Raw genomic sequence first — 26973 nt, 5'->3', positions numbered from 1 at the left:
GCTCCCTTTTAACCATTCCTATTAGGCAGGCCCGCCTCTTCTCGCACAGCACCCGCCTCCTTCCACAGTCTTTCACTCTTCAGCCATCTTTATTGGCCAGGAGTTTCATCTTCCTGCTTTTCTATTAGTTATTCACTTCGTCCCGCCTCCTCCTGCCTTCACTCGCCCTCTCATTGGTTTTATAACCTCCGCCTTCTCTGTTTCTTCTTCCCAAATTACCCACCCCCTTCCCACCTCCAGCCCCACCCACACTTCCAACGATTGGCAGAAACCCAGTTCTCTCTCTCCTATTATTCGTCCAAGCCCTCTGACGAGGCGGGAGAAAAAAGGAGCGCGATGGGGCCCCCCGCGCGCAGGCGTGAAGCGCCGAAACGCTGGCCTCTTGGCCGGCACCGGGGCTTGTGCGCAGGCGCGAGGTGGGCCGCTCGCCCGAAGCGGGAGGGAGGGGGTGGCAGCGAGAGTGCGAAAGGGGGGAGAGGGCGCGAGCGAGACCCCGGCGCCTGGCGCCCCGGGACCCGTGCCCTGGCTCCGCGCGCCGGGTGGCCGCCCGCGCGCCAGCAACGACCCCGGCGCGCGCCGGGCCGCGCCCTTCGCCCTTTCCCCTTCCTCGGCGGGCGGTGGGGAGCGGCCTGAGGGGCGGCGCCTTTTGCGGCCGCCGCGGCGGGGGGATGTGAGGGGCGGCCCGCGGTCATGGAGACGGGCCCGGCGCCCCTGGTGGCCCCGCCGCGCCGTCATGGCGCCCCCGCGGCCCCGTCGCCGCCGCCCCGCGGCTCCCGGGCCGGGCCCGTCCTGGTGGTAGCTCCGGGGCCGCCAGTGACCACGGCCACTTCGGCCCCGGTCACCCTGGTGGCCCCCGGGGAGGCGCGGCCCGCAATGGTACCGGGTCCAACCCAGACCTCGGACTCGGCCCTGGCCCCCGCCCCGACAATCACCGGCAGCACGGAGGTGGGGCTGACTCTGGAGGCCTCACCCGAAGCCCTGAGGGCGCAGGTCTCCGACCCAGAGCCCTTGGTGCCCGAGGCTGTGGCAGGAGCCGAGAGGTCCATGGCTCTGGCCCCAGGGGCAGACTCTCCGAAGACGGAGGAGGCCAGAACCTCACCCGATCCTGGGCCAGGTACCCTCACCGGGACCTGCACCAGGACCCCTTCAAGAACGGCTCCTGGGGCCCTGACCGCCAAACCCCCGCTTGCCCCCAAGCCGGGAACCACAGTGGCCTCAGGAGTGACTTCACGGGTTGCAGCAGTGACAGCAGGACAGGTGACAAGTGGACATGGAGCTGCAGCATCAGCATCAACAGGACAGGCTCCAGAGGACCCCTCAGGGCCTGGCACAGGCCCTTCAGGGACATGTGAGGCTCTGGTAGCTGTCGTGACGGTGACCCCAGCTCCGGAGCCTGCTGAAAACTCTCAGGACCTAGGCTCCACGTCTAGCCTGGGACCTGGCATCTCTGGGCCTCGAGGGCAGGCTCCAGACACTCTGAGCTACTTGGACTCCGTGAGCCTCATGTCTGGGACCTTAGAGTCCTTGGCGGATGATGTGAGCTCCATGGGCTCAGACTCGGAGATAAATGGGCTGGCCCTGCGCAAGACGGACAAGTACGGCTTCCTTGGGGGCAGCCAGTATTCGGGCAGCCTGTGAGTACCCAGTGGGCACCCAGCGGGCCTGCTTCAGTGAAGTAGAGGTTGCAGGGTGGGGGGATGATACACCTTGCCCACACTCTCGCTGCCCATCCTCCTCTGAGGATCCACGGGGTGATTAGTGGGAATGGGAATGCTTAACAATCCATATCATGCCTAGAGCTTCCTGAGGTTTCTGTGGCACCAGCGTGTTAGGGTTTGAGACCAGGTATCGGGAGTTCTGGGTTTGAGCCTAAGCCTTGCCTTTGGTGTGTGTGTGCCCTTGAGTTCGTGCCTTCCACATATGAGTTAGTGCCTCGCTTTCCTCCTCTGTGAAGTGAAAGGTTGAATGAGATGATACCTCAGGTTGTCCCAGCTCCTTGATGGGAAACTCCAGCTACAGGTCAGATATTCTGGAGGGTTGGCTGGACAGGGGTTCTGGTAGAGCTCTTTGGTTCCTTAGGGAGAAAGTCTGGAGGGATGCAGGCAGCTCCCTTCCCCCATAGCCCTAGGTCTGATGGGGTGGTGAGGTGGGGAAGTCTGTCTGATGGAGGAGAGACTCTGAAGGTAGGGCCCCTCTGTGCAACAGAAGAGCAGTCTTGTGTTTTCACTGAAGGAAAGGGGGTGGAGGAGGCCTCTTCCCCATTTCCTCATCTCCCCAGCCGGGCTTACTCTTTCCTGGTTCCCTCCAGGGGCCTGAGTCACTTCTGAGGTGAGGGTGTGATTGCTTCTGACTTCTTCCTTCCCTCTCTTTGGATCATTGTTGCTGTACCCCTTTAACCTGCTGGTCAGTTCAGTTTACAGCACTGCCTGAGAACCCCCAGTGCCGGGCCCTGTGCTGGGTACTAAGGATAAAATAATCATTTCAAGGTGCTCATCATCTAGAGGGAGAGACAAATACTTAAACAGTTGGTTTCAATATAATATGTTAGGTTCAGCCTGGAGATCATCACAGGGTTTTGTGAGCAGCTAGGGAAGGGATCTTTTGCCCAGTCTGGGAATTCAGCTGCACTGATCTGAATTGTGAAGAATGAGTAGGATTTAGTCATGGCTGTGCATGTTGGGGTGAGGGGGACCTGCCTGGTGTTGGGGGGAAGCCCTGTGGGAGGGATTATAGTCCAACAAAAAAATCAGAAAATCTTTGAGTACCAACATTCTCGGTCCTGTGTGGGGAGGGCAACTTAAGTTTGACCCTGGTGCTTTCCCATGCATGAGGGATGCATTGCTGTACCTAATTTATAGATGAAGAAACAGGATTAGAGCAGTTGAGTGAATTGCCCCACTCAAATAATTTGGATCTGTGTGACCAATGGCACTCTCCTCAATACTCTGCTGCCCTGAGGAACTTGGATTGAATTGGATTTTAGTGAGCCCCTCTTGTGTACCAGGCACGGTGCTGGGTGCTAATTCTCTGCTTTTAATTTTGTCTCTCTAAAATCCATCTTCCATGCTGGCAGAATCTACTTCTGAGGCAAGGCTGACTGTGGCACACGTTACCTTAAAAGCTGTTAGCAGCTCCGCACTGTCCACAGGATAAAGTCCAAGCGCTTTAGCCTGCGCACAGGCTCCTTATGTTCTGGCTCTGCCAGCCTCTCTGGTCTTCTTTTCCACCGCCTTCTCACCATGCACTGTGTGCTGTGGTCCTGTTGAAGTGATTGTAGTCTTTCTCCCTTCATACTCAGGCTGTACCATCAGCCAGGAATACCCTTCTCCTGGTCTTTCCCTGCCATGTTCTACTCAGTTCTTCATGGCTTACCTCAGATGTCCCTTCCTCCAGGAAACCTTCCCTGCTACCCATTGCCCCTACTCCGATTAGGTGCCTCTTCTGTGCATCTTTGTCATTGCATTTCCCTCACATATTGCAATTATCTCCCTAGCTTGTGACCTTTTTTTTTTTTTTTTTTTTTTTGGTGGTACGCGGGCCTCTCACTGTTGTGGCCTCTCCCGTTGCGGAGCACAGGCTCCGGACGTGCAGGCTCAGCGGCCAAGGCTCACGGGCCCAGCCGCTCCGCGGCATGTGGGATCCTCCCGGACCGGGGCACGAACCCGTGTCCCCTGCATCGGCAGGCGGACTCTCAACCACTGCGCCACCAGGGAAGCCCCGCTTGTGACCTTTTGAGGGCAGGAAAGGTATCTTACTCTTCCTGGCCTTTAGTAGAGTTTGGGATTGCCTTATGATAGAGATTAATGAGAAATAACCTTTTTTTTTTTTTTTTTTTTTTTTTTTTTGCGATACGCGGGCCTGTCACTGTTGTGGCCTCTCCCGTTGCGGAGCACAGGCTCCAGACGCTCAGGCTCAGTGGCCATGGCTCACGGGCCCAGCCGCTCCACAGCATGTGGGGTCTTCCCGGACCGGGGCACGAACCCGTGTCCCCTGCATCGGCAGGCAGACTCTTAACCACTGCGCCACCAGGGAAGCCCGAGAAATCACCTTTTAGTTTAAGGAGCTTCTGGGACAAAAGAAACTAACTTTAAACCTCCCGTGTAACAGTCCTTTATATACAGTTTCTCAATAGTCCTCTCATAACTTTGTGATGTAAGTGGTGGCATTCCTTTTTACATTTATAAGGAAGAGACTTAGGTTATCACTTGCCAAGACTCCCCAGCTTCTAAGGGACAACTGGGCTTTGAGCTCAGGTCTATCTGGAAACCCAAGCTCTTTCTTCCATTCCACTCACCTGGTACTGGCTCCTACAACTAACTGTTTCAAGACTGATGGGGTATCTTGAGTGCGAAGCTCTGCTCTGACAGAACAGTGAGCAAACAGTGCAAGGAGAGCTTCATTTGCTTGGGAATGTGGGGTGATTTCAGGGAGGAGGAGGTAGCGGAAATTGCAGAGGTGCAAGGGATCTTGAGTCTGGTAGAAGGAAACTCAGACAGTTGCTTCTAAGGGGACAGGGAAGTATGTTTGTTATGTATTTTATTTTATGGATAATAATTGCTGTTACTTACTGAGTCGCTGCTATGTGTTATCTCATATAACCTCTTAGGTAGATACTGTTTTTCTCTTCATCTTACGCATGAGGAAATTGAGGCTTAGAGAGTGACTTGCCCAAGGCCACACAGTGAATAGGTGGCAAACCTAGAACTTGAATCCAGGTCTAATGCAAAGTGTAGCTTTTCAGTATTCCGTGCTCTCTCCCCAAACTTGTATGTGTCTGAAATGGGATTTGAACACAGCCTCTGTATAGCCATCCAACATGAGAATGCGATCTCTGTGCAGAGATTCCAAGGAAATTCCATTTAGCGTGGTGAACTAGGACCTTGGATGGCCAGAATGACCAGACGTCCTAATGTTTGGTATTGGTAGCTCACAAAATGCTTTTATGGTCTGATCTCTCATTTTTGAGCTTGGGGAGGTGGCTTGCCTCAGTTCCCCCAGCAATCTAGGTTTTATACTACTGCTACTGACCTCTTCCGTACTCCCCATATCCTCAGAGAGAGCTCCATTCCTGTGGATGTGGCTCGGCAGCGGGAGCTCAAATGGCTGGAGATGTTCAGTCACTGGGATAAGTGGCTGTCACGGCGTTTCCAGAAGGTTTGAGAAGGCTGTGGTGGGCAGGGCAGTGGACATGGTGCGGGTGGGGAGGACAGGGTGGGCCCATGTGCTCTGGGGAAGCCCAGGAACCTGATAGTATCTGCTCTCCGGACCACGTTGGGGGTAGGTGCTACTTGGGCCTGGCGGGAGGAGTAGCTTTAAAGATAGAAGGCCAGGCGGGTTCCAGTGGAGTGAAGCCCATGGGATGTGGGACGAGTGTCCCAGGGAGCCCAAGGACTGCTGGGGAGACTTGGAGGCTGTGCCTGCCACTGAAGCTGTTCCCCTGCCTGCCACTCTGCCTTAGGTGAAGCTGCGCTGCCGGAAGGGGATCCCATCCTCCCTCAGAGCCAAGGCCTGGCAGTACTTGTCCAATAGCAAGGAACTCCTGGAGCAGAACCCGGGCAAGTTTGAGGTGCGCACAGCTCCAGGGTGTGGGGACGTGTGACAGGGTCTGTGTGAAGGGTATCATCAGTTCCCCCAGATCCTGAGATAATCTCAGCTGTCCCACTGCAGGAGCTGGAACGGGCTCCTGGGGACCCTAAGTGGCTGGATGTGATTGAGAAGGACCTGCACCGTCAGTTCCCTTTCCATGAGATGTTTGCTGCTCGAGGCGGGCATGGGTAAGGCAACTTGACTATGTGAGTCAGTGGTGGATACAGGGCTGGGTTGAAAGCAGTTCTTGCCTTCCAGAACTTCTACAGGAGTGGTCCTTAATGGATTGAGTGTCTAGCCATGTTGAAGGAAGTCTCCTGGGAGGGAGACTCTGATTCAGGGTGATGGGGGTGGGGTGGGGGGCTGGTGAGGGGAAGGGGAGGCACATCAAGGGCTCATTGAGGAGGTTGCATTTGAACTAGGTTTTAAAGGATAGATGGGAGCAGAGCAAGGGGCAGGTTTTTCCTGGCTTGGGGGTTATGTAAGCTGTGTCTGGGCAGTGGGGTTGGGTAGAGCTGAGGCTGGAAAAGCAATTAAGGGCCCTTAAATGCCGTGCCCAGGCCCTTCGATCTTTGTTCTGTTTGCCTGGCTTCCTCACGAAGGCTTCCTAGTAGTGTGCGATGTTTTTAGGTGCTTCTCAGCTCCTTGTGGGAGCATGTGGATGGACATTTTTTTAACAGTAAGTTCATCCTTTCAGCAAATATTTGTCAAGCGCCTGCTACCTGCCAGGTACTCTTTTAGCTACAGATGACAGCTACCCCCTCAGAGCTTATATTTTAGTAAGGATAGACAATAAATAAAATAAAGAATGAAAGTATGCTGTATGTACAATGGTGGTAAATAGAAGAGTTTAAAGCAAGAAAGGGGAAAAGAGAATGTGAGCCGAGATGGGGTTACAAGTGACCTGATCTGACTTGTGTTTTAAAAAGATCATTCTGGGACTTCCCTGGCCGTCCAGTGGTTAAGACTCTGTGCTTCCACTGCAGGGGGCATGGGTTTGATCCCTGGTCAGGGAACTAAGATCCCACATGCTGCGCAGCGTGGCTGGAAAAAAAAAAAAAAAGGATCATTTCTGGCTGCTGTGCTGACAATAGACTATAGGAGACAAGGGCAGAAGCAGAGAGACCAGGTAGACTATTTCCATAACCCAGGAAAGAGATGATGATAGATAGACCAGGATGGTAGCTGTGAAACTGGATATATTTTGAAGGTAAAGCCAAAAGAATTTGCCAGTGGATTAGATGTGGAGTGTGTGTGTGTGTGTGTGTGTGTGTGTGTGTGTGTGTGTGTGTGTGTGTGAGTGAGAGAGAGAGAGAGAGAGAGAGAGAGTAGTTAAGGAAGACTCTTAAGGTTTTTGGTCTTAGAAACTAGAATAAATGGAGTTGCAATATGCTGATATGGATGGGAAAACTGGGGGGAAAGTAGGCTTGAAGGGATATCAGGAGCTCATTTTTGGAATGTGAAGTTTGAAATACTCACTGGATATCCAGATGGAGATGCCAAGTAAGCTGGATGTACAATGGACACAACATCCAGGGAGAGGTTTAAACTGGAGACAGATTGGAAATTGAGAGTTGTCAGGCTCTACATGGGACCAGATCTCACCCATGGGACTAGATGAGGTCATCAAGGCAGCAAGTGTAGATACGAAAGGAAGCTGTTCAAAGATTGAGCCCTGCAGCTCCAACATTTCAAGAATGGGAAGATGAGAAAGAACCTGTAAAGGAGCCTGGAAGAAGCTGGTGAGGTAAAAGGAAAACCAGGAGAGTGTGATTCCTGGAAGTAAAGTGAAGAGGGGTTTCGAGATCAACTGTATGAAATGCTGCTGACGGGTCAAGTAAAGTGAAGTCTGCAAATCGACCTCTGGATTTAGCAATGTGGAGGTCATTGGTGACCTTGATAAAAGCAGTTTTGTGTGGAGCAGTGGGCTAAAGCCTGACTGGAGGATGGGAGGAAAGAAATTGAAGATAGCAAGTCTGTACTCTAGGTGGGTTTGGCTGAATAGGTAGGAAAGAAACGGTGTGGTATTCAGAGGGGAAGGCTGGGTAGAGAGAGGTTTTTGTTTGTTTGTTCTTTGGCCATGCCCTGTGGCATGCGGGGTCTTATTTCCCCGACCAGGGCTCGAACCCACACCCCCTGCAGTGGAAGCATGGAGTCTTAACCATTGGGCCGCCAGGGAAGTCACAAGAGGTGGTTTTTTTTTTTTAAGCTAGAAGAAATGACATGTTGGTATGCCAGCCTCTGTAGTTAGAGAAAAATGGATGACGCACAAACAATGGGAAGGTTGCTGGAGGGATGGCCTGTGTAGGCGAGAGGGGATGGGACCCAGTGCCCAAGTGGAAAGGCTGTGGTTGGCCAGGATCACAGATAGTTCACCCATAGCAACAGGGGAGAAGGCAGGGGTGCAGAAGCAGGCAGGAGGCTGAATGTAGCATGGGAGCTTAGGGAAGTTACATGTTTATTTTAATATATATTAGATGAAATAACTAGTATATCAAACCTGTCATTTCTATTACAAAGTGGAGAAAAAATAAATAATAGTGGGGTGGTGTGCAGATAAAGCACAAATGAAGATCACACTTCAGTGACTGAATTTTGAGAAACACTACTGTAAGCAGTGGTCAGGAGTGTGTGACTGGAGGCAGGGAGAGGGTCTGGGAGGTTATTATATCGTCCTGGTTAAGAGATGAAGGTCTGAGCTGCTCAGTGGCTGTGGTGGCAGAGAGAGGGAATAGACGTGAATAAAATTCAGAAGGTAGTGTTGATACGACTTGATGATTAGCTGTGGGGAGTGATGGAAGGCTCGCTGTTTTCTGATGTGGGGCTGAGGGGATGGGATTCCCACACACAGCGATGAGGCACCCTCAGGGAAGAGGAACAGATTTAGGGCAGAGAGTTTATTCTTTCGGATGCAGAGACAAGAGAAAGGTCTGAGGCACAGCTGGCTTCCCAAGCCTACACCGAGAACCAGGGCTCTGCCCGGGGGTGGGGGGGACTGATGAAATCCAGACAGATAAGGCAGGGCCTGCCCTGGGAGAGCGCCTGCTCTGGGGCAGTAAAAGCATTCAGACAGTGCCAGAGGAGGGCTGATGCTGTTGAAAAGCTTCCTGAAGAAGATGACCTTGAAGATTTACGGGATCGGGGCAGACAGAGCACAGCCTGTGTGGGGACATGGGTGGGGAGCACGTGGGTGTGCAGGCAAGGGCAGAAGCCTAGAGCCTGGAACAAAGCTTAGGTTATGGTCTGAGTCTTTGGCTTAAGCTTGATAGGCAGGATTAGGAATGTGGATAGAGGTGTGTGGTGGTAAATCTCTGGGGTTGATCTGCCACGGGATATAGGGGGGCTCTGGGGGGGGTGCGGGTTAGTTTGGGGGCGAGAGCTCCCAACTCCTGTGACTTTCCTCATGGTCTTTCCCCATACCCACAGGCAACAGGACCTGTATCGAATCCTGAAGGCCTACACTATCTACCGGCCTGACGAGGGCTACTGCCAGGCCCAGGCCCCCGTGGCCGCAGTGCTGCTCATGCACATGCCTGCTGAGGTCAGCAGACGCTGGACCTGGTTGGGGAGGGGCTGGGAGGATCTTGGCCTGCAGTGGTGATGGGGGAGCTCCCTCCTCTCTGTTTCTCAGGCCCCATCCCTCCCTCCTTGTTCTTGCCCTTCTCAGCAAGCCTTTTGGTGCCTGGTGCAGATCTGCGACAAGTACCTCCCCGGTTACTATAGTGCAGGGCTGGTGAGTGTCTGGAGGCTGGGTGCAACTGGGGCTGTGACTTTTCCCCAAGACTGCAGGGTGGTCCTTGTCCTGACCCACGCTGTACCATTCTGTCCCTCTGTTCTGGGCCTCTCTCACTGAGGTGAGGATCCCACTTTGTGGATGGGTACTGACTACCAGGGCTGGTTCTACCCCAAGGGTCCACAGCAGGCCTCTTCTCATGGTTTGTCCCACTTCCAGGAGGCCATTCAACTGGATGGAGAAATCTTTTTTGCGCTGTTGCGCCGGGCCTCCCCACTGGCACATCGGCACCTGCGACGGCAGCGCATTGACCCCGTGCTGTACATGACAGAATGGTTCATGTGCATCTTTGCCCGCACCCTTCCCTGGGCTTCAGTGCTACGTGTCTGGGATATGTTCTTCTGTGAAGGTACTTCTGTAGCCATTCAGGCCATGATGGGGCTGCGGTTTCCATGGTGGCTGCCAGAGGGTGGCCTGCTGACAGAAGGCTTCACTGGAAGCTCTCTTGGGGCTGGAGAAACTGAGGGCTGATCTTGTTGGCTCTGCCACCAGCCCACAGCTTGCTTTACCTCCCAGGAACCTAAAACCCATGGCAGCTTGTTTCCCTTCTTGGGGCCTCAGCTTCCTCATTTGTGAGGTTGGCAGTAGACAGGGATGGGGGCTGTGAGTCCCTCCTAAATGGGACAGGTTGAGATCCCGGGCTGATCATCCAGCCTCTCTTCCTTGGACCCTGCAGGCGTCAAGATCATCTTCCGGGTGGCCCTGGTGCTGCTGCGGCACACACTGGGCTCTGTGGAGAAGCTGCGCGCCTGCCAAGGCATGTATGAAACCATGGAGCAGCTGCGCAATCTGCCCCAACAGTGCATGCAGGAGGACTTCCTGGTGCATGAGGTAGGTCCTAGCCTTAGCATACCTCACACCTGCTTTGGCCCATCTCCATCCCCAATCTTGTTCTGGTACCTGTTTCTTCTCCATCTAGGTGACCAACCTCCCAGTGACAGAAGCACTGATTGAGCGAGAGAACTCGGCCCAGCTCAAGAAGTGGCGGGAAACCCGGGGCGAGCTGCAGTATCGGCCCTCACGGAGACTACACGGTTCCCGGGCGATCCATGAGGAGCGTCGGCGGCAGCAGCCGCCCCTGGGCCCCTCCTCCAGCCTCCTCAGCCTCCCTGGCCTCAAGAGCCGAGGCTCCCAGGCAGCTGGAGGGGCCCCCTCTCCACCCCCTCCTGTCCGCAGGGCCAGTGCTGGGCCTGCCCCAGGGCCTCTGGTCACCGCTGAGGGACTGCATCCATCCCTTCCTTCGCCTACTGGCAACAGCACCCCACTGGCTCCCAGCAAGGAGGCCCGGAGGCAGGAGAAGGAGCGGCAAAAACAGGAAAAGGAACGTGAGAAGGAGCGGCAGAAGCAGGAGAAGGAGCGGCAGAAGCAGGAGAAGGAGCGGCAGAAGCAGGAGAAGAAGGCTCAGGGCAGGAAGCTCTCGCTGCGTCGGAAGGCAGATGGACCCCCCGCACCCCAGGATGGCGGGGACAGGTCCTCAGCATCAGAGGCCCGGCAGGATGCTTACTTCTGACGTCTGCCCTGGGGCTGGACTGCAGGGCCCCCTCTTTTTCCCTCAGCCAAGAGCAGGCCTTGGCCTGGGGTGCTGCTCCCGGCCCCCTTGGCAGGCTGTCCCTCTTTCTGAGGAAAGTGGCTTGATTCCCCGTCTCCTTGCCAGCTGCTGACCCCTGCACGGCCAGGACAGCCAGAGTACGTGGGGCAGCTGCATTTCCCTGGGGCAGCAGCGAACAAGTCTGGACCCCTCACCTCCAGTTAGGCCCAGCTGGGGTCTCTGTCACTCCTGCCCCGATCCCCTCTGGGATCCCTTCCCAGGTGCTGTCCTGATTGGCCTTTTGTCACCACAGGGGTGACTTCTGGCGATGGGAGTCAGCGGTTTTCAGATTCTTACACTCCAGTCACTCCCCTTACCCATGAAGTGGAGCTGGGTTCCTTTTCCCTTCTTCAGTCCTGCCCGTCTTCCCCCCACTTCCTGGCGGGGGCCCAGGCTCTTCGTGTTCTCCTTCTGGACATCTCTGTGTTGTAATTATGTACGGAGGACCCGGTTGGCCCAGGGTGGGGGTGTTCACTCTCTTCTGTCCTTTGGTTTTCCTCCATCATGTTCTTGCACGCTGGTTTATTTAAGGGGACATGCACTGGAGCAGGAAATGTCCCCCACTTCCCCACCACCACCCTCCTTGCTCTCCTTCCTCTTCACCTACCTTTCTCTGTATTCTCAGGCCTCCCCTGCTTTGTCTCACCAGGGCTCCCACCTTTCACCTTGTCCCCTTCCAACCCTCCAGCCCCTACCTGGGTAAGGGGTCTTCCCTTGAGCTCCAGGGGGTGGAACCCAATGTTTACATTTTCTTCTGTCTCTGCCCCCACCCTGTGCGGCGCTTTGAGGAACCGGAAAAGAACCTGCTGTTGTACCTGGGTCTGTCTCCTGCATTGTTATTTGATGAAGGGGGTTAGAATAAGGACAAGGAGGGAGGGAGTGACGGAGCTAGTCAGGATCTGGGTGTCTCTTGAAGCAATCGGCTGGTCTCCTGGTCTCGGCAGGTGGGTACCTTTTGGCCTTTGGTCTGTTAGTCACTCATCAACAGACAGTGGTTGAGCTCCGCTTCACCTCTGCCTGGGATCCGCTGCCTCCGTTGTTACTGGCCTCCTGGAGCCGTCTGTGCGCCGCCTGCAGCACCCGGATCTCCTTCCCAAAGTGCTCGTGCAACTCCTGCAAGCTGGAGAGGTACTGCCCTCTCTGTACTGTGGGGAGCCACAGTCCTCTGGGGGTGAGCTGGTCTCTTGTCCAGCTGCCTGGCACAGCTCCTGGTGCTGGGCCTCCAGGGAGCGTAGCAGCACAGCCAGGCTCCCAGCTTCTGGTTTTCTGATGCCGGCTTGTAGGCCTGCCCACCTTCTACCCCTGGGGTCAGGATGGTAAAGGTGTAGGGTTCTGTGGCCCCAAGGTGTGGCTCCACCTGGCAGTTCTCTAACAGGATGAGGCTCAGGGGTGTGTGGGCCAGCCTGGTCAGGGGTGTGTGGGCCAGCCTGGTGTTCCAGGTAGAAGAGGAGGTTTCCCCGGAGGATGAACCAGCGGTGCTGGTAGCTGGTATTTCTGGCCCCCTTCTTTAGTAGGATGCCCTCCCGGTCCACAGCCTGTGTTCTGTACCCACGGAAGAAACTGAGCACGGACTTGTGGTGCAGTTTCATGGTTGTCCAATCTGGGAGGAAACCCTAGGGGCAGGAAAAAGGAGGGGTGGTCCATCTGGTTATCCTAGGGACCGCAGCTGCCCCCAGTGCCCTCCTCTGGCTCCAGTAGGCTCTTTCTGGGCCCAGCCTTGGCCTACTGGGATTCAGACTCTGAGTATCCTCAAGAGGTAGAGGTCTTGTACCCTGAGCAGTGGGACCTACTCCCACTTCCCAACCCCAACTCTGCCCCTTGGGACAGGTTACAAAACCTGGGCAGGGGCTGCTGGGCTGGGGTCCTGTTTGGGGGGGTGGGGCACGGGTATCCACTACTGCCCCTTTCCAGGCCTACCTGAGATGAGGGCACAAGGGGCCTCTGGCCTCGGTACTGGGCACAGGTGCCACTGCCACCTCTCCTATTATGGCTCTTCCCACCTCAGAAACCAGGAAATCGCCCAGGGGGTAGGCGTGGGGTAAGTGACTTCCCCTGGGTCCTAAAAGGAGCTGGGTTGGGAAAGTACGCCAGGAGAACCGAGCAACCCCTCTGGGACAAGAGCAAGGCCGCACCTCGAACTAGGAGAGGGCGGACAACGGGACGCTGAGAGTAGGAAGGCAGGATCTCTAATGAGATGGTGAAAGGCGCAGAGCCAGCCCTGGAGAAAACGAGACTCAACCGGGGAAAGGGAAACAAGGGCAGGGACCCAGCGGCCCTGCTGGGACTTTGTCCCTTCATCGTGACTCTGGGCGCCCCTTTAGGTACAGCGCGCTCCGCTTTCTCCCCAGAGCCTCTACTGCTGTAGGAGGGAATCGAGACCACTTCCGGCCATCCCTCTCGTCCGATCAGGGTTTAGGCGTTCATACGCCCCCTCGGCTCGCCGTCGTCGCCCCACACGGCTCACGTCACTTCTGGGAGGGGGTGTCTTTCCCCGCTCAGCGCGTACGTACTTCCGCCCGCCCCTTCAGTTAGTCCTCTAACACGAGTGAAGCCACTTCCGGCCTTCCCTGGCGCCTTCCACAGTTCTCTTCCGGGTGGTGGCGGGCGGGTGCCCCGGATGTAGCCTTGGCGAAAACCTGTCTCCCTGTATTCCCCCACCTTTCCTGGGTCTTTAGGTGAGCGCGTGCCGGCTGGATTGCTGGAGTCCTCGTGGCTCTGCCGCCTCTTTGATTTGTACACAGCCCAGGACAGTTGGGGGTCACCCCACGGAGTCGGGAGCTCGGCGCAGGGAGGAGCGGGGCTGCCAGGGTTCCAGGTCCTGGGTTCGCCGGGGCCCCGCGGGCTACGAGGAAGCTGGAGGTGGTTGAGCGGGTGTCTGCTCTCGGAGCAACATCGCGCCCAGGACTGCGGGGGCCGGGAATGGTGGTGGTCACGCGAGGGAGCGCGTCTCAACGGGGGGGGGGGGGTGCCCGTGGGGAGCTCCTCCGCGCGTCCACCTCCATCCCCGCTCCAGCAGCTCTTTCGGATGCCAGACCAAGTCCTGGGGGCCTCTTGGCTGCCAGCTCCCCTTTCGGCCCCTGATTCTGTGCTCCCTCCCCTCCCAAACTGGATCCAGTACCGACCAAGGGAAAGATTTGTTGTGCGGGAGACCCTCTCGCGGTGAGTATTCTCCTCACCCAGTTCCTTTAATCTGCACCCTTTTCCTCGGCTCAGCTTGAGAAAGGCCCCTCTGTCCAGTCATGCCAAAGAGGAAAGTGACCTTCCAAGGCGTGGGAGATGAGGATGATGAGGATGAAATCAGTGTCCCCAAGAAAAAGGTGAGGGGGCCAGATTCTTGCGTTCTGGGGAGGAGTGAGGGGAGGAAAAAAAGCTAGAAGGCAGGAGGGAAATCTGGAGGGACAAAGGAAAGGTGGAAAGGGCTAGCTAGCTTTTCTATGTGCTCTGAGAAATGGGTTTGCAGGATTTTCAGTTTGAGTCTAGATTCTAGAGTTTTTTTTTTTTTTTTTTTTTTTTTTTTTTTTTTTTGTGGTACACGGGCCTCTCACTGTTGTGGCCTCTCCCGTTGCGGAGCACAGGCTCCGGACGCACAGGCTCAGCGGCCATGGCTCACGGGCCCAGCCGCTCCGCGGCATGTGGGATCCTCCCGAACCGGGGCACGAACCCGCGTCCCCTGCATCGGCAGGCGGACTCTCAACCACTGTGCCACCAGGGAAGCCCCCTAGAGTATTTTGAGTAATAGCCAGTAACCTGCATGTCTCTCGATTTCTGACTCCTGCCCACAGTTGGTGGACCCTGTGGCTGGGGCAGGAGGTCCTGGGAGCCGCTTCAAAGGCAAACACTCTTTGGACAGCGATGAGGAGGATGATGATGAAGGGTCCAGCAAATATGACATCCTGGCCTCAGAAGATGTAGAAGGTGAGCTATAGCCAAGAATTGACTTTCCGCTGGAGGAACAAATGGGGGCTTCTGAGGTCACAGAGCACAGGAGGCTCCTGTCTCTTTTTTGCATTCCTAGCATGGGACGCCTGTGTCTTTGGTGCAGGTCAGGAAGCAGCCACACTCCCCAGTGAGGGAGGTGTGCGGATCACACCCTTCAACCTGCAGGAAGAGATGGAGGAAGGCCACTTTGATGCTGATGGCAACTATTTCCTGAACCGGGAAGCTCAGATCCGAGACAGCTGGCTGGACAACATTGACTGGGTGAGGTCCAGAGGCTGGCATGGCTGGGCCTGGGCCTTGCTGGCAGTTTGTCAGAAATAAAACCCTTCCATTTTCACGTTGCAGGTAAAGATCAGGGAGCGGCCGCCTAATCAGCGGCCGCCGTCAGACTCAGAGGAGGAGGATAGCTTGGGCCAGACACCAATGAGCGCCCAAGCCCTCCTGGAGGGCCTTCTGGAGCTGATGTTGCCAAGAGAGACAGTGGCTGGGGCACTGAGGCGCCTGGGAGCCCGAGGAGGAGGCAAAGGGGGCAGCAAGGGACCTGGGCGGCCCAGTTCCCCCCAGCGCCTGGACCGGCTCTCCGGGTTGGCTGACCAGATGGTGGCTCGGGGCAACCTCGGAGTGTATCAGGAGACAAGGGAACGATTGGCCATGCGGCTGAAGGGGTTGGGGTGCCAGACCCAGGGACCCCGTGACCCCACAGCCCAACCCTCCCTGGACATGTTTGCTGAGGAAGTGGCGGAGGGGGAGCTGGAGACCCCAACCCCTGCCCAGAGAGGAGGTAAGATTGAAGGGCAGAGGAGGGGTGTTGTGGGCAGGGGCAGGCCCCTTGATGCCCAGATGGCTCTGCCTGTTATTTTAGAAGCAGAGTTGCCCGGAGATGGTCTGGCCGATGTGATGTGGGAATATAAGTGGGAGAACACAGGGGATGCTGAGCTGTATGGACCCTTCTCCAGCACCCAGATGCAGGTAAAATCCTTTCTTCTTCACTTTGCCTCTTCTCTCCCTCCCCCGACCCCATTAGTCCTCCCCCAGCTCTGCCCTCTCTTCTTGCAGACCTGGGTGAATGAAGGCTATTTCCCGGACGGTGTTTATTGCCGGAAGCTGGATGCCCCCGGCGGACAGTTCTACAATTCCAAACGGATTGATTTTGACCTCTACACCTGAGCCTACTGAGGGCCGAGTTTGGTGGCCCCTTCTTTCCTGGATTTTGCGGAGGAGGCCCCGGCTGCCTTAGGCAGTGAGGATATTGGGAGCCACTTTTCAGTTAACTTCCTTTTCCCAATAAAAGCCTTTAGTTGTATATTAGGGCCTTGGCTGGGCTGATGGCCAGAAGTCGGGAACGTTTTCCAGACCCCTTTGGACTTGCTTTGGCCCTTGAGTGTTTCCTCTCATGAAGTTCCTCCTTGGGAGTTTGTCTCTGGTCCCTTGAACCACTTCACCTTTGTTTACCAGTCTTTGGGGCAGAGCTGGGCCTGTCAGGTGTCCTGTGGCCTCCCAACCTGGACTTTGTTCACCATCTAAAAATCTCTCCACTCACATGCCGTTCTCCAGAATCCTCTGGCGGTTCTTGTTTTGCTGTTCTTAGGTCTTTGGCTTTTAAAGACCTAAGATGCTCTGCCTTTCAGCCAGTGCAGGACAGAGCCCCAGAAGTGGAGACTTTAGGCCTGGAAAGGCTGGGACATCTGTTGGGAGTGAGCAGGAAAGCTGATACTCACTGGCTCCCCACTGCCTCAGCCTTCTTCGAAGTGGATAGAAACGGCCTCTTAGGTAAAGTCTAGACTCAATATTGGCACTTGAAGGACCTTTCAAGGCCACCTGGGCCAGTCATGCTTTGTACAGGCACAGAGATGGGCAGTGTCTCACTGGAGGTTACACAGCACATCAGAGGGCGGGCCCAGACCCAGTGGGCTCCCTTCGAAGACCTTTCTTGGCACCAGGGCTTTTCTGTCTGGCCTTGGAAGCCCTGTGGCTTACGTTTCCTGGGCTCCCACAATGTGTCTGACACTGGTTAGTGCCTTGAGGGAACTGAGAGAACTGGGCTGGTCCCCTCCCAGGAATTCAGAGTCGGGGAGGGATTGGGAGGAAGACTGATACGCATAATTGTATAGTCTGAACCAAACACCTTCCACCTCCCACCGGTGCTGCCTTATGCCTCTCCTCACTCACACCAGTTAGTTCTCCACCTTGGCTCTCTGTTGGAGTTTTATGGGGAGCTGTAACATCACTCCGCAGAGATTCTGAATGAATTGATCTAGGTAACGGCCTGGTGTTTGGGGCTTTAAAAAGCTCCCAGGTGTTTCCCACGTGCAGCCAGGTGGAAAACCACTGGGCCTGACTCCAGGACTGAGGTTACACCTGGGGAAAGGGGCTGTTTCGTGGACCCTGCTGTGGTGGAGCTGAGCATGGGTGTGGCCGGGGCTCTGGTGGAGTCTGTTACCTATGGGAGAGTCAAGCACCAGAGCCATGGGGGCAGATGGGAGGGTGGAAGGAGTCAGGCTTGGAACCAGGAAAGGCTGGAGGGCAGCGTGGGGATACTTGATGCTCTAGTGAGGCACCCAGCTTATATAATAATTAACTACTATAATAATTAGGCCCATTCTAGTGCCAGCCCAGACCTGGATTTCATTGACTTCAAGATGCCTTCAGTTGTAAGATGTCTTACTTTATGTGTCAGTTAGAAAGAAAAGCCTGCGCATTGCAGTTGTAAGATGTCATTGATTCAGAGCTGCCTCCTGATTTCAGAAATGTTTCAAAGTGAAAAACAGATGTCTTAGAACCAGTGAAATACAGTGTTCACGTTTATATCCCCAGTGACCGACTCATGGGAGGTATTTAGTGTTTGGTGAATAGATGGACGCCATGGGGGGCAGTTCCCCTGGATGTCCCAAAGGCACCCCGGGCTCCACAATCCAAAGCTGACCTCACCTTCCCCACCCGTACAGCCTCCTGTGTTCACCTCCCCGAAGACACCATGTGTAGGCAGAATAATGGCCCCCAGAGATGGCCACTTGTGAATATATGACTATATGGCAAAAGGGACCTTGAAATGTGATTATGTTAATGACCGAGATGGGGTGATTATTCTGGATTATTGAGGTGGGCCCAGTGTAACCACAAGGGTCCTGTTACATGAAAGGGACTGAGGCGGGTCAAAGTGAGAGGGAGATGAAGACGTTATACCCACGGCTGGGTTTGAAGATGGAAGAAGGGGCCATGTACCGAGGAATGCAGCAGCCTGTAGAAGCTGGAAAAGGCAAGAAAACGGGTTTTTCCCAGAGTCTCCACAAAGAAATGCAGCCCCACTGTGGGTTTTAGCCCAGTGAAAACCATTTTGGACTTTTGACCTCTTCTAGAACTAATAAAATTGTGTTGTTTTAAGTTGTTAAGTTTGGGGTCATTTGTTATAGCCTCAATAGGAAACTAACACTCCATCCAGCTGAATGCCTCTCCTTCATGAGCATCATGGAGCATCATGAAGCATCAGTAAATTCTCTCTCCCTTCACCTTGTCCCTATTTCAAGCCCCTATCAACAACTCCCTTGCCTTTAATTGTTATATAAGCTTTGTATATCTTACAATAGTTTTGTAGATTAACAGGAAATTTACAAAAATAGTACAGAGTTCACCCAGCTTCCCCTGTTGTTAACATCTTTCAGTAGTACATTTGTTACAACCAATGTACCAATGACCTTGCTATTTTTAAACAGCTTTATTGAGATAGAATCCACCCATTTAAAGTACCATTGTTTTTAGTACATTCACAGGGTTGTGCAACCATTGCTACAATCATTTTGGAACATTTTTCTCTAAAAGAAACCCCACCTGTCAGCAGTTCCTCCCTATTCCTCTCCATCCCCCCTCACCGTCCAGTCCCTGCCAACCTCTAATTTACTTCCTGTCCCTGTAGATTTGCCTATTCTGGACATTTCCTACAAATGGAATCATACCATACGTGGTCTGTGTTTTCTGTGTCTGCTGCTTCTACTTAGCATGTTTTCAAGATTCATCCATGTAATGTGTAACAGTACTTTATCTTTTTTATTGTTGGCTAACATTCCATTGTATGGATGGATTACCGCTCACTAAACCTCACACTTTATTTATATTTTACTAGCTTTTCCCTAATGCCTCTCTTCTGTTTCAGTGTCCTGATCTGGGACACTGCAGGACATTTAGCCGTCATGTCTCTTTAGCTTCCTCTGTTCTGTCTGGTCCTCAGACTTGTTTTAACTGACCTTGACCAGTTTGAGGGGTGCTGGTTAGGTATTTTGTCAAATTCCTAAAGTTTGGGCTTGTCTGGTATTACCCCCATGATTAGATTTGGGTTATGGGTTTGGGGGAGGAAGACCACAGAAGTGAAGTCCCTTGCCTTTCACTGAAACTTTTTTTTTTTTATAGGCATCACTTTTTTTTTTTTTTAATTTATCTTTGGCTGTGTTGGGTCTTCGTTGCTGCGCGCGGGCTTTCTCTAGATGCAGCGAGTGGCGGCTCCTCTTGGTTGTGATGCGTGGGCTTGTCATTGCGGTGGCTTCTCCTGTTGTGGAGCACGGGCTCTAGGCACGTGGGCTTCAGTAGTTGTGGCTCGTGGGCTCTAGAGCGCAGGTTCAGTAGTTGTGGCGCATGGGCTTAGTTGCTCCGCGGCATGTGGGATATTCCCGGACCGAGGCTCGAACCCATGTTCCCTGCATTGGCAGGTGGGTTCTTAACCACGGGACCACCAGGGAAGCCCCTCACTGAAACTTTTAAAGGCTCCTCATTGCCCTCAAAGTTCAAAAGCTTGAAGCTGATAGAAGGTTTTCCATGGCCTGGCCTGAGCCAGCCCCTCCGCCTCCACAGCTGCCTTTGCTTTCCTTCCTCCCGGCCTCCCCCGACGCCAGGCTCTAGGTTCCAGCCTGCTCCCAGAACAGGACAAATAATTCACTTCTCCAGCCTGGCCAATGATGCCCTTCTCTCTTTTCAGACTCTCCAGGGAGACCAGTGACTATGTCTGTCGTGCCTTAGCTCTAGGCCTCCTTTTCCTAAGGGCTTCCTGACTCCCACTCCCACCTCCCAGGTTGGTCAGCATTTCTTCCACAGCACCCAGTAGCACAGATGTCTGATGCAGCACCCAGAGCGGTTTTTCCTGGCCTGTCTTCACCAGTTAGCCTGAGACAGGGAATCAGTGCTGATGAATGAATAGGGAATGAGCCATTTCTTTCCCCCTCCTGTGTGTCAGGGGGACAGCGCCTTCCTGAGCCAGACTGGGGAGTGGGAACCTGTGGGGCTGTTTGTTGCCCCAGAGGGGGTGAGGTGTGACCTGGATGGGCAGTGTACAGGTGTCTAGACCCAAGCGTCCCCCAGAGGGGCAGGATGGAGGGGTCTTTAGGGTCATTCTAACTCCTGGGGGAGTCACTGAGCCATGGGAAAATTTATAGGAGGGGTTCAAGGTCAAAGCTGCAGGTGTCATCACTGCATCTGGGACACCAGACCCTCTGAAAGGCAGCCTCTTGCCTTTGGCAGGCCATTTTCCAGAAGAGTAGCGAGAGTGGGGGAGGGTGAGTCTAGACACTCCTGGTGGAGGGCTGGGGTATCACTCTGCCCTGGGCATCTGGTGGGACCCTGGGGGAGACAAGGACTGGGAAAGAGCCCAAAAGGAGTTAAGATTAATGAAGAATCAAGATCCACAAAGCCTGAGGAGTTTGGGCACCTTCAGACCTTTGACACACCTGCCACCCCTTCCAGACCCGCCCGGCTGGCTGGAAGTCTCATTGCACAGTCACTGAACCCCAAGCTCCCAGGCAGTGGGGAGACCTGAACCTGGCAGCTTGCCTTCCACTCTGATCCCAGCCAGAACCAAGCTGGAGCCCTGGAGATGCCAAGCTGTTTCTGGTGCTGAGACCCGAGAGGAATTCCTCTCAAGGGTGGATTGATTAATTAATTAATTAATTAATTAGCACACCCCGCGGCTTGCAGGATCTTAGTTCCCCGACGAGGAACTGAACCCATGTCCTCAGCAGTGAAAACGTGGAGTCCTAACCGCTGGACCGCCAGGGAATTCCCTCAAGGGTGGATTTAGTAGCAGATGTTTTGTGCAGGATTCCAGGGTGGATAATGTTCCTTCAAGTCAGTAGCCATTTCTGAACTCCCTGTGGAGGCTGGGCTGCCCCTGGTCCTTTTTGGCCATTCCCCAAGTTCAATGATACACTTTCATAGTGGTGGGTTCACCATTTCCCAGACCAGCTTCAACCTCCTCCTGGGGGAGCTTCCCAGCACACATCTCCAGCTGGCTGGCTGGGGACTGCTGCTGCCCTGTTCTCTAGGAGACTTGTCTGGCTCAGCCTGCCCTGTAGGTAAGACCCCATCTCCCTGTGTAAATACTGCATGTGACAAGTATGTAAAACCTAGCTGCAGACGCTGATGCTGAGATTTGCTTAGGCAGCCTCTGGTTTTCCTGTTCTGATGCTATCTATCATCCTTGTTCTCACTTTCCTGTTTTCCACCCACTACGCCTCGTATCTCTACCCCGAGTATCTCTGCAGCTCTCAGTGGCATCAGGCCCTGCGGCTCCCATGCCCTATTTTGGACACATTTCTCTGTCTCAGCCTCTTCACACTCACTTGGACACAATGTGGGCTTTTGCCCTCTGGCCTAAGGGCGCTGCTGCCTCTTATCTGACCCAGACTTCTGAGGCTAAACCCATCTCTACTTAATAAGAGAAGAGGAGGGTGTTTGACCTTTCTTTTTTTTTTTCCCGGTCGTGTGGGGTGAGATAGGGGTAGAGGATTAAGAGGTACAAACTACTATGTAAAAATAAGTAAGCTAGTGGTTAAGAATCTGCCTGCCAATGCAGGTGACACAGGTTCGAGCCCTGGTCCAGGAAGATCCCACATGCCGCGGAGCAACTAAGCCCGTGCGTCACAAGTACTGAAGCCCGCGTGCCACAAGTACTGAAGCCCGCGTGCCACAAGTACTGAAGCCCACGCATCTAGAGCCCGTGCTCTGCAACAAGAGAAGCCACCACAATGAGAAGCCCGCACACCACAACGAAGAGTAGCCCCCGCTGACTGCAACTAGAGAAAGCCGCGCGCAGCAACAAAGACCCAATGCAGTCAAAAATAAATAAATTAATTAATTAAAAAAAATAAGTAAGCTACAGGATGTATTGTACAGCACTGGGAATATAGCCAATATTTTATAATAACTTTAAATGGAGTAAATCTATAAAAGTTTTGAATCACTGTAAGGTACGCCTGAAACTAATATCATATTGTAAATCAACTATACCCCAATTAAAAAAATAAAGTGACAGGCTGGTACTCAGATCCTCTTATTCTATTTTTTTATCTTTTTTTTTTTTTTTGGCCATGTTGCGAGGCTTGCAGGATCTTAGTTCCCCAACCAGGGATTGAATCCAGGCCCTTGGCAGTGAGAGTGTGGCGTCCTAACCGCTGCACCGCCAGGGAATTCCTGACATTCCTTAAGTATCTAAATAAGTTAGGAATATTATGTTTAATCTTCCCGACTACCTACTATTTAGTTACATATTTTCCCCATCTTGCTGATGAGAAAAATGAGGCTTAGAGAGATGAGGTAAACTGACCTGCCCAATATGGCAAAGTCTGAAAATGGTAGAGTCAGGATTTGAACCCAGGCCTGTGTGATCCTAAAGTCCAGACAGAATTTTTGGTGAGCTGTCTGTTCCAATTTATGGCCTATTTTTATATTGGGTCTTTTTTTTTTTTCTTTTTGCGATACGCGGGCCTCTCACCGCTGTGGCCTCCCCCGTTGCGGAGCACAGGCTCTGGACGCGCAGGCTCAGCGGCCATGGCTCACGGGCCCAGCCGCTCCGCGGTACGTGGGATCTTCCTGGACTGGGGCACGAATCCGTGTCCCCTGCATCGGCAGGTGGACTCAACCACTGCGCCACCAGGGAAGCCCAAATTGGGTCTACTTATTGAGTTGTGAGACCTTAATATATCTCAGATACCAGGGCTTTTTCAGATACATATTTTGCAAATATTTTCTCTCAGTCCACAGCTTTTCATTTCATTTTTAAAAATCAGTATCTTTTGGGGCTTCCCTGGTGGCGCAGTGGTTGAGAGTCTGCCTGCCAATGCAGGGGACACGGATTCGTGCCCCGGCCCGGGAAGATCCCACATGCCGCGGAGCGGCTGGGCCCATGAGCCATGGCCGCTGAGCCTGCACGTCCAGAGCCTGTGCTCCGCAACGGGGGAGGCCACAGCGGTGAGAGGCCCGCGTATCGCAAAAAGAAAAAAAAAAATCAGTATCTTTTGAAGAACAAAAAAATTTTTAATTTCGATGAGTTCAATTTGGTAATTTTTTTTCTTTTATAGTTTGTGCTTTTTGTGTCCTATTTAAGAAATCTTCATCAAACCCGGGGTAACTAAGATTTTCTATGTTTTCTTCTGGAAGCTTTATAGTTTTAGCTTTAACATTTGGGTTTATGATACATTCGACTTAGCTTTTGTATATGATTCTTTTTTTTTTTTGCATATGGCTATCCAATTGTTTCAGCACCATTTGTTGAGAATATTCTCCTTTCCCCCATCGTATTGCCCTGCCACCTTTGCTAAACATCAATTGACCACATATATGTTCATCTTTTTCTGAATTATTTATTTTATTTCATTAATTTGTATGTTTATCTCTACACCAAAACCATGTCTTGATAACTGTAGCTGTATAGTGAGTCTTGACGTCATGTAATGTACTTCCTCTTTTTCCTTTTTAAAAATTGTTTTGGCTAGTCTATGTCTTTGGCTTTCTATATAAATTTTAGAATCAGCTTGTCAGTTTCTCAAAACCTTGTTGGGATTTGACTGGAATAATGTTAAGTCATGTAGAATTGATATCTATTTCTTCCTAATAATATTTATTGATATTATTGAGTTCTTCCTTAAATATTTGGTAGAATTTACCAGTGGAGCCATCTGTGCCTGAAGTTTTCTTTGTAGGAAAGTTTTTTTCCTTTCCTGAATATTTACATTTATTACCTCCAGTTTATGGGGAATGTGAAGGAATTCAACTGACTTTACAATGTCACCAGGAGAGAAATGCTGGAAACCTGAGGGTGAATCCTTTATGCTTCCAAATATTTTGAAAGTTGGCTCATGTAGAGACAAAAACAAATACAACAACAGCAAAAAACACACCCCAAAACCCTCCAAACCAAGAAATTTTTTATGATGAAAGAGTATTTCTGGGAATGAAAAAGAAAAAACTTTGCCTCTCAATGCCTAGAGGTCTGTGCTAGTTTTGAAGATAAAGCTTTTATTTTAGGCACAGTGCTCAAATTAATTTCATAGGAAGGTTTAACTACAAATTGTTTCATTAATTATGTAAGGCTAATTCGAGTTTTCTTTTTTTTTAAATATGTATTTATTTATTTAGGCAGCGCCGGGCCTTAGTTGCGGCATGCAAACTCTTAGTTGTGGCATGCATGTGGGACCTAGTTCCCTGACGAGGGATCGAACCCGGACCCCCTGCAATGGGAGCATGGACTCTTACCCACTGGATCACCAGGGAAGTCCCCAGGTTTTCTATTCTTGAGTGAGCTTTGGTAGTTTATTATTATTATTTTGCGGTACGCGGGCCTCTCACTGTTGTGGCCTCTCCCGTTGTGGAGCACAGGCTCCGGACGCACAGGCCCAGCAGCCATGGCTCACGGGCCCAGCCGCTCCGTGGCATGTGGGATCTTTCTGGACCAGGGCACGAAGCTGTGTCCCCTGCATCGGCAGGCGGACTCTCAACCACTGCGCCACCAGAGAAGCCCTGGTAGTTTATTATTTTTAAGGAATGTTTCCATTTCATCTATGTGGTTGAATTTACTGGCACAAAATCATTTATGGAACTGCTTTCTTTCTTTTTCTTTTTTCTTTTTTTGCTGTGCAGCTTGTGGGATCTTAGTTCCCTGACCAGGGATTGAACCCAGGCCCTCGGCAGTGAGAGTGTGGAGTCCTAACCACTGGACCACCAGGGAATTCCCTGGGATTGCTTTCTTAATTTCATTTTTGAATTGTTTATTGCACTTTGCATAAGTCATTCTACTACCTTCTGATCTCCATTGTTTCAGATGCAAAGTCGACGTATATCAGTATTGATGCTGCCCTACACATGATGAGTCTTTTGTATTTGCTGCTTTTATGATTTTTCTTGTTGTCTTTCAAAAGTTTGGCTATAATGTGTCTGACCATGGATCTTTTTGTATGTATCCTACATGGTATTCATTGAGTTTCTCAGATTATTTTTTCATCAAATTTGGGAAGTTTTTGGCTATCGTGTCTTTTTTTTTCCTTTTCCCTGATAAAGTACTTTATGTTACTAGTTTCTACGAAGACATATTCCATGAGCAAAGTGATTAAGATTTTGGTTTCTTAGTCAGATAGTCCTGAGTTTGAATTCCAGCTTTGCTACTTATTAGCAGCAGACAAGTCACTTCATTGCTTTGTGTCTAGATTTTTGTTTACCGGTTTATTATACAGAATACTATAAAGGATATAGATGAACACCCAGATGAAGAAGTACATAGGGCAGGGTCTGGAAGGGTCCTGAGCACAGGAGATTCTGTCCCCATGAAACTGGGTGTGCCATCCTCCCAGTATGTAGATATGTTCACCAACTGGGAATCTCTGCCATTGTTTCTTCAAATATTTTTTTCTGCCCTTTTCTCTTTTTCTTTTCCTGTTGGGACTCCTACTATGCTTATGTTGGGACACCTGTTGTTCCATAGATAACTGAGCAAAGACTTATTTTTTTAAAAATATATTTATTTGTTTATTTATTTATTTAATTTATTTATTTTGTCTGCTCCAGGTCATTGTGGTGCACAGGATCTTTAGTTGAGGCATGTGGACTTCCTAGTTGTGGCATGCAGGTGGGATCTAGTTCCCTGACCAGGGATAAAACCAGGGCTCCCTGCATTGGGAACACAGAGTCCTATGCACTGGACCACCAGGGAAGTCCCACGACTCATTTTTATTTCCCTTTTCCCTCTGTGTTCTTCAGATTGGATAGTTTCTACTGACCCATCTTCAAGTTCACTGATTCTGTCATCTGTCATCTTAAATCTGTTGTTGAGTCCCTTTAGTGAATATTTCACTTCAGTTATTATTGTTACTTTCAACTCCAGAATTCCTTTTTTTTTTTTTTTTTAATGATGGGAGTATGGTTTATTAAGCTGCACCTTAGTACAGGCGCTGGGGCTTGCCCATGGCGCTCTTAATGTATAAAGCCCGGATGTTCTGCCAATTTTTCTCGAGCAATGACACCAGGAAGTTGACAGCTAACTGTATGTTGTACACAAGCTCATCATCTTTCACCTTCATGTGGCCAACAGCCACTGCCAGACACAGTACCTTCTTTATCTGGAACTTGATCATGGACTTCACTTCATCAACTTTGGCCTTCATGTTCTCATTGTGGGTCAGTTAGGAAGGGAACTTGCCAGACTTATTCAGGCCTGGGCCCAGGATTCATGGGATCCACTTGATCAGAGACTCTGAAGCCAAAAACGCATCATACTTTTTGGCCAGCTTCTTGACCAGTTTCTTATTCTTGTTGAGTTTCTTCAGCACCTTGATGTCCATTTCCAGAAGTTTTTCATCATTCCAACAGACACTCTGTACCCTAACTAAAAAACTCCCCATTCCTCTCTCCCTCCAGTCCCTGATAATCTCTATTTTTTCTGTTTCTATGAATTTGCCTATTCTAGGTACCTCATATAAGTGGAATCATACAATATTTGTCCTTTTGTGTCCAGCTTATTTCACTTAACATACTATTTTGAAGGTTCATCCATGTTGTAGCATGTATCAGAACTTTTCTTTTAAAAAAAATACATGATTTCTACCCCCTTATCAAGATGATCTATTTTTGATTCATTGTTGTCGCACTTTTCTTTGAATCTTTGTTTTGCTGTCACACTTCTTTGTTTAGTTCTTTGAACATATTTATAATAGCTACTTCAAAGACCTGGTCTATTGAATGCAACATCTGGGGGCATTCAGAGACAACTTCTACTGATTACTTTTTTCCCCTGAGTTTGGACTGGATTCTGATGCCCCCT

General features: G+C 51.8%; 2 protein-coding genes and 2 pseudogenes across 6 annotated transcripts; 2 read left to right on the top strand and 2 right to left on the bottom strand.

The window, feature by feature from the left end:
* Positions 1 to 690: 690 nt before the first annotated feature.
* Positions 691 to 11786, top strand: TBC1D10B (TBC1 domain family member 10B; the record flags this gene model as incomplete). The annotated part of the gene is made up of 9 exons (XM_079720147.1): positions 691 to 1634; positions 5055 to 5154; positions 5459 to 5566; positions 5668 to 5774; positions 9013 to 9127; positions 9254 to 9319; positions 9539 to 9728; positions 10056 to 10210; positions 10299 to 11786. The coding sequence occupies 9 exons, from the start codon at positions 691 to 693 to the stop codon at positions 10887 to 10889; spliced, it is 2376 nt and encodes a 791-aa protein (XP_079576273.1). The 3' UTR covers positions 10890 to 11786.
* Positions 11787 to 11948: 162 nt separating this feature from the next.
* LOC307063055 (sesquipedalian-1-like) lies at positions 11949 to 12556 on the bottom strand (annotated as a pseudogene). The gene has a single exon. The product of its transcript is annotated as a sesquipedalian-1-like (transcript).
* A 1650-nt stretch (positions 12557 to 14206) lies between these two features.
* Positions 14207 to 18295, top strand: CD2BP2 (CD2 cytoplasmic tail binding protein 2; the record flags this gene model as incomplete). Of its 3 annotated transcripts, none has more annotated exons than XM_079719704.1 (6): positions 14207 to 14284; positions 14750 to 14882; positions 15010 to 15167; positions 15252 to 15687; positions 15769 to 15875; positions 17852 to 18295. In XM_079719704.1, 6 exons carry the CDS (start codon positions 14207 to 14209, stop codon positions 17921 to 17923), a joined length of 984 nt encoding a protein of 327 aa, XP_079575830.1. In that variant the 3' UTR covers positions 17924 to 18295. The 3 variants fall into 3 exon arrangements, with proteins under 3 accessions (XP_079575830.1, XP_079575829.1, XP_079575828.1); XM_079719703.1 differs by lacking the exon at positions 17852 to 18295 and adding an exon at positions 15963 to 16208; XM_079719702.1 differs by lacking the exon at positions 17852 to 18295 and adding an exon at positions 15942 to 16208.
* Positions 18296 to 26092: 7797 nt separating this feature from the next.
* On the bottom strand, positions 26093 to 26494 carry LOC307063402 (large ribosomal subunit protein uL1-like; annotated as a pseudogene). Its single transcript has one exon. The product of its transcript is annotated as a large ribosomal subunit protein uL1-like (transcript).
* Positions 26495 to 26973: the final 479 nt, after the last annotated feature.

The sequence above is a fragment of the Hyperoodon ampullatus genome (assembly GCF_949752795.1).
Source record: "Hyperoodon ampullatus genome assembly, chromosome: 14".
Taxonomy (NCBI): Eukaryota; Metazoa; Chordata; class Mammalia; order Artiodactyla; family Ziphiidae; genus Hyperoodon; species Hyperoodon ampullatus.
Note: the sequence above shows the minus strand (reverse complement) of the source record. Positions and strands in the feature narration are given on the sequence as shown.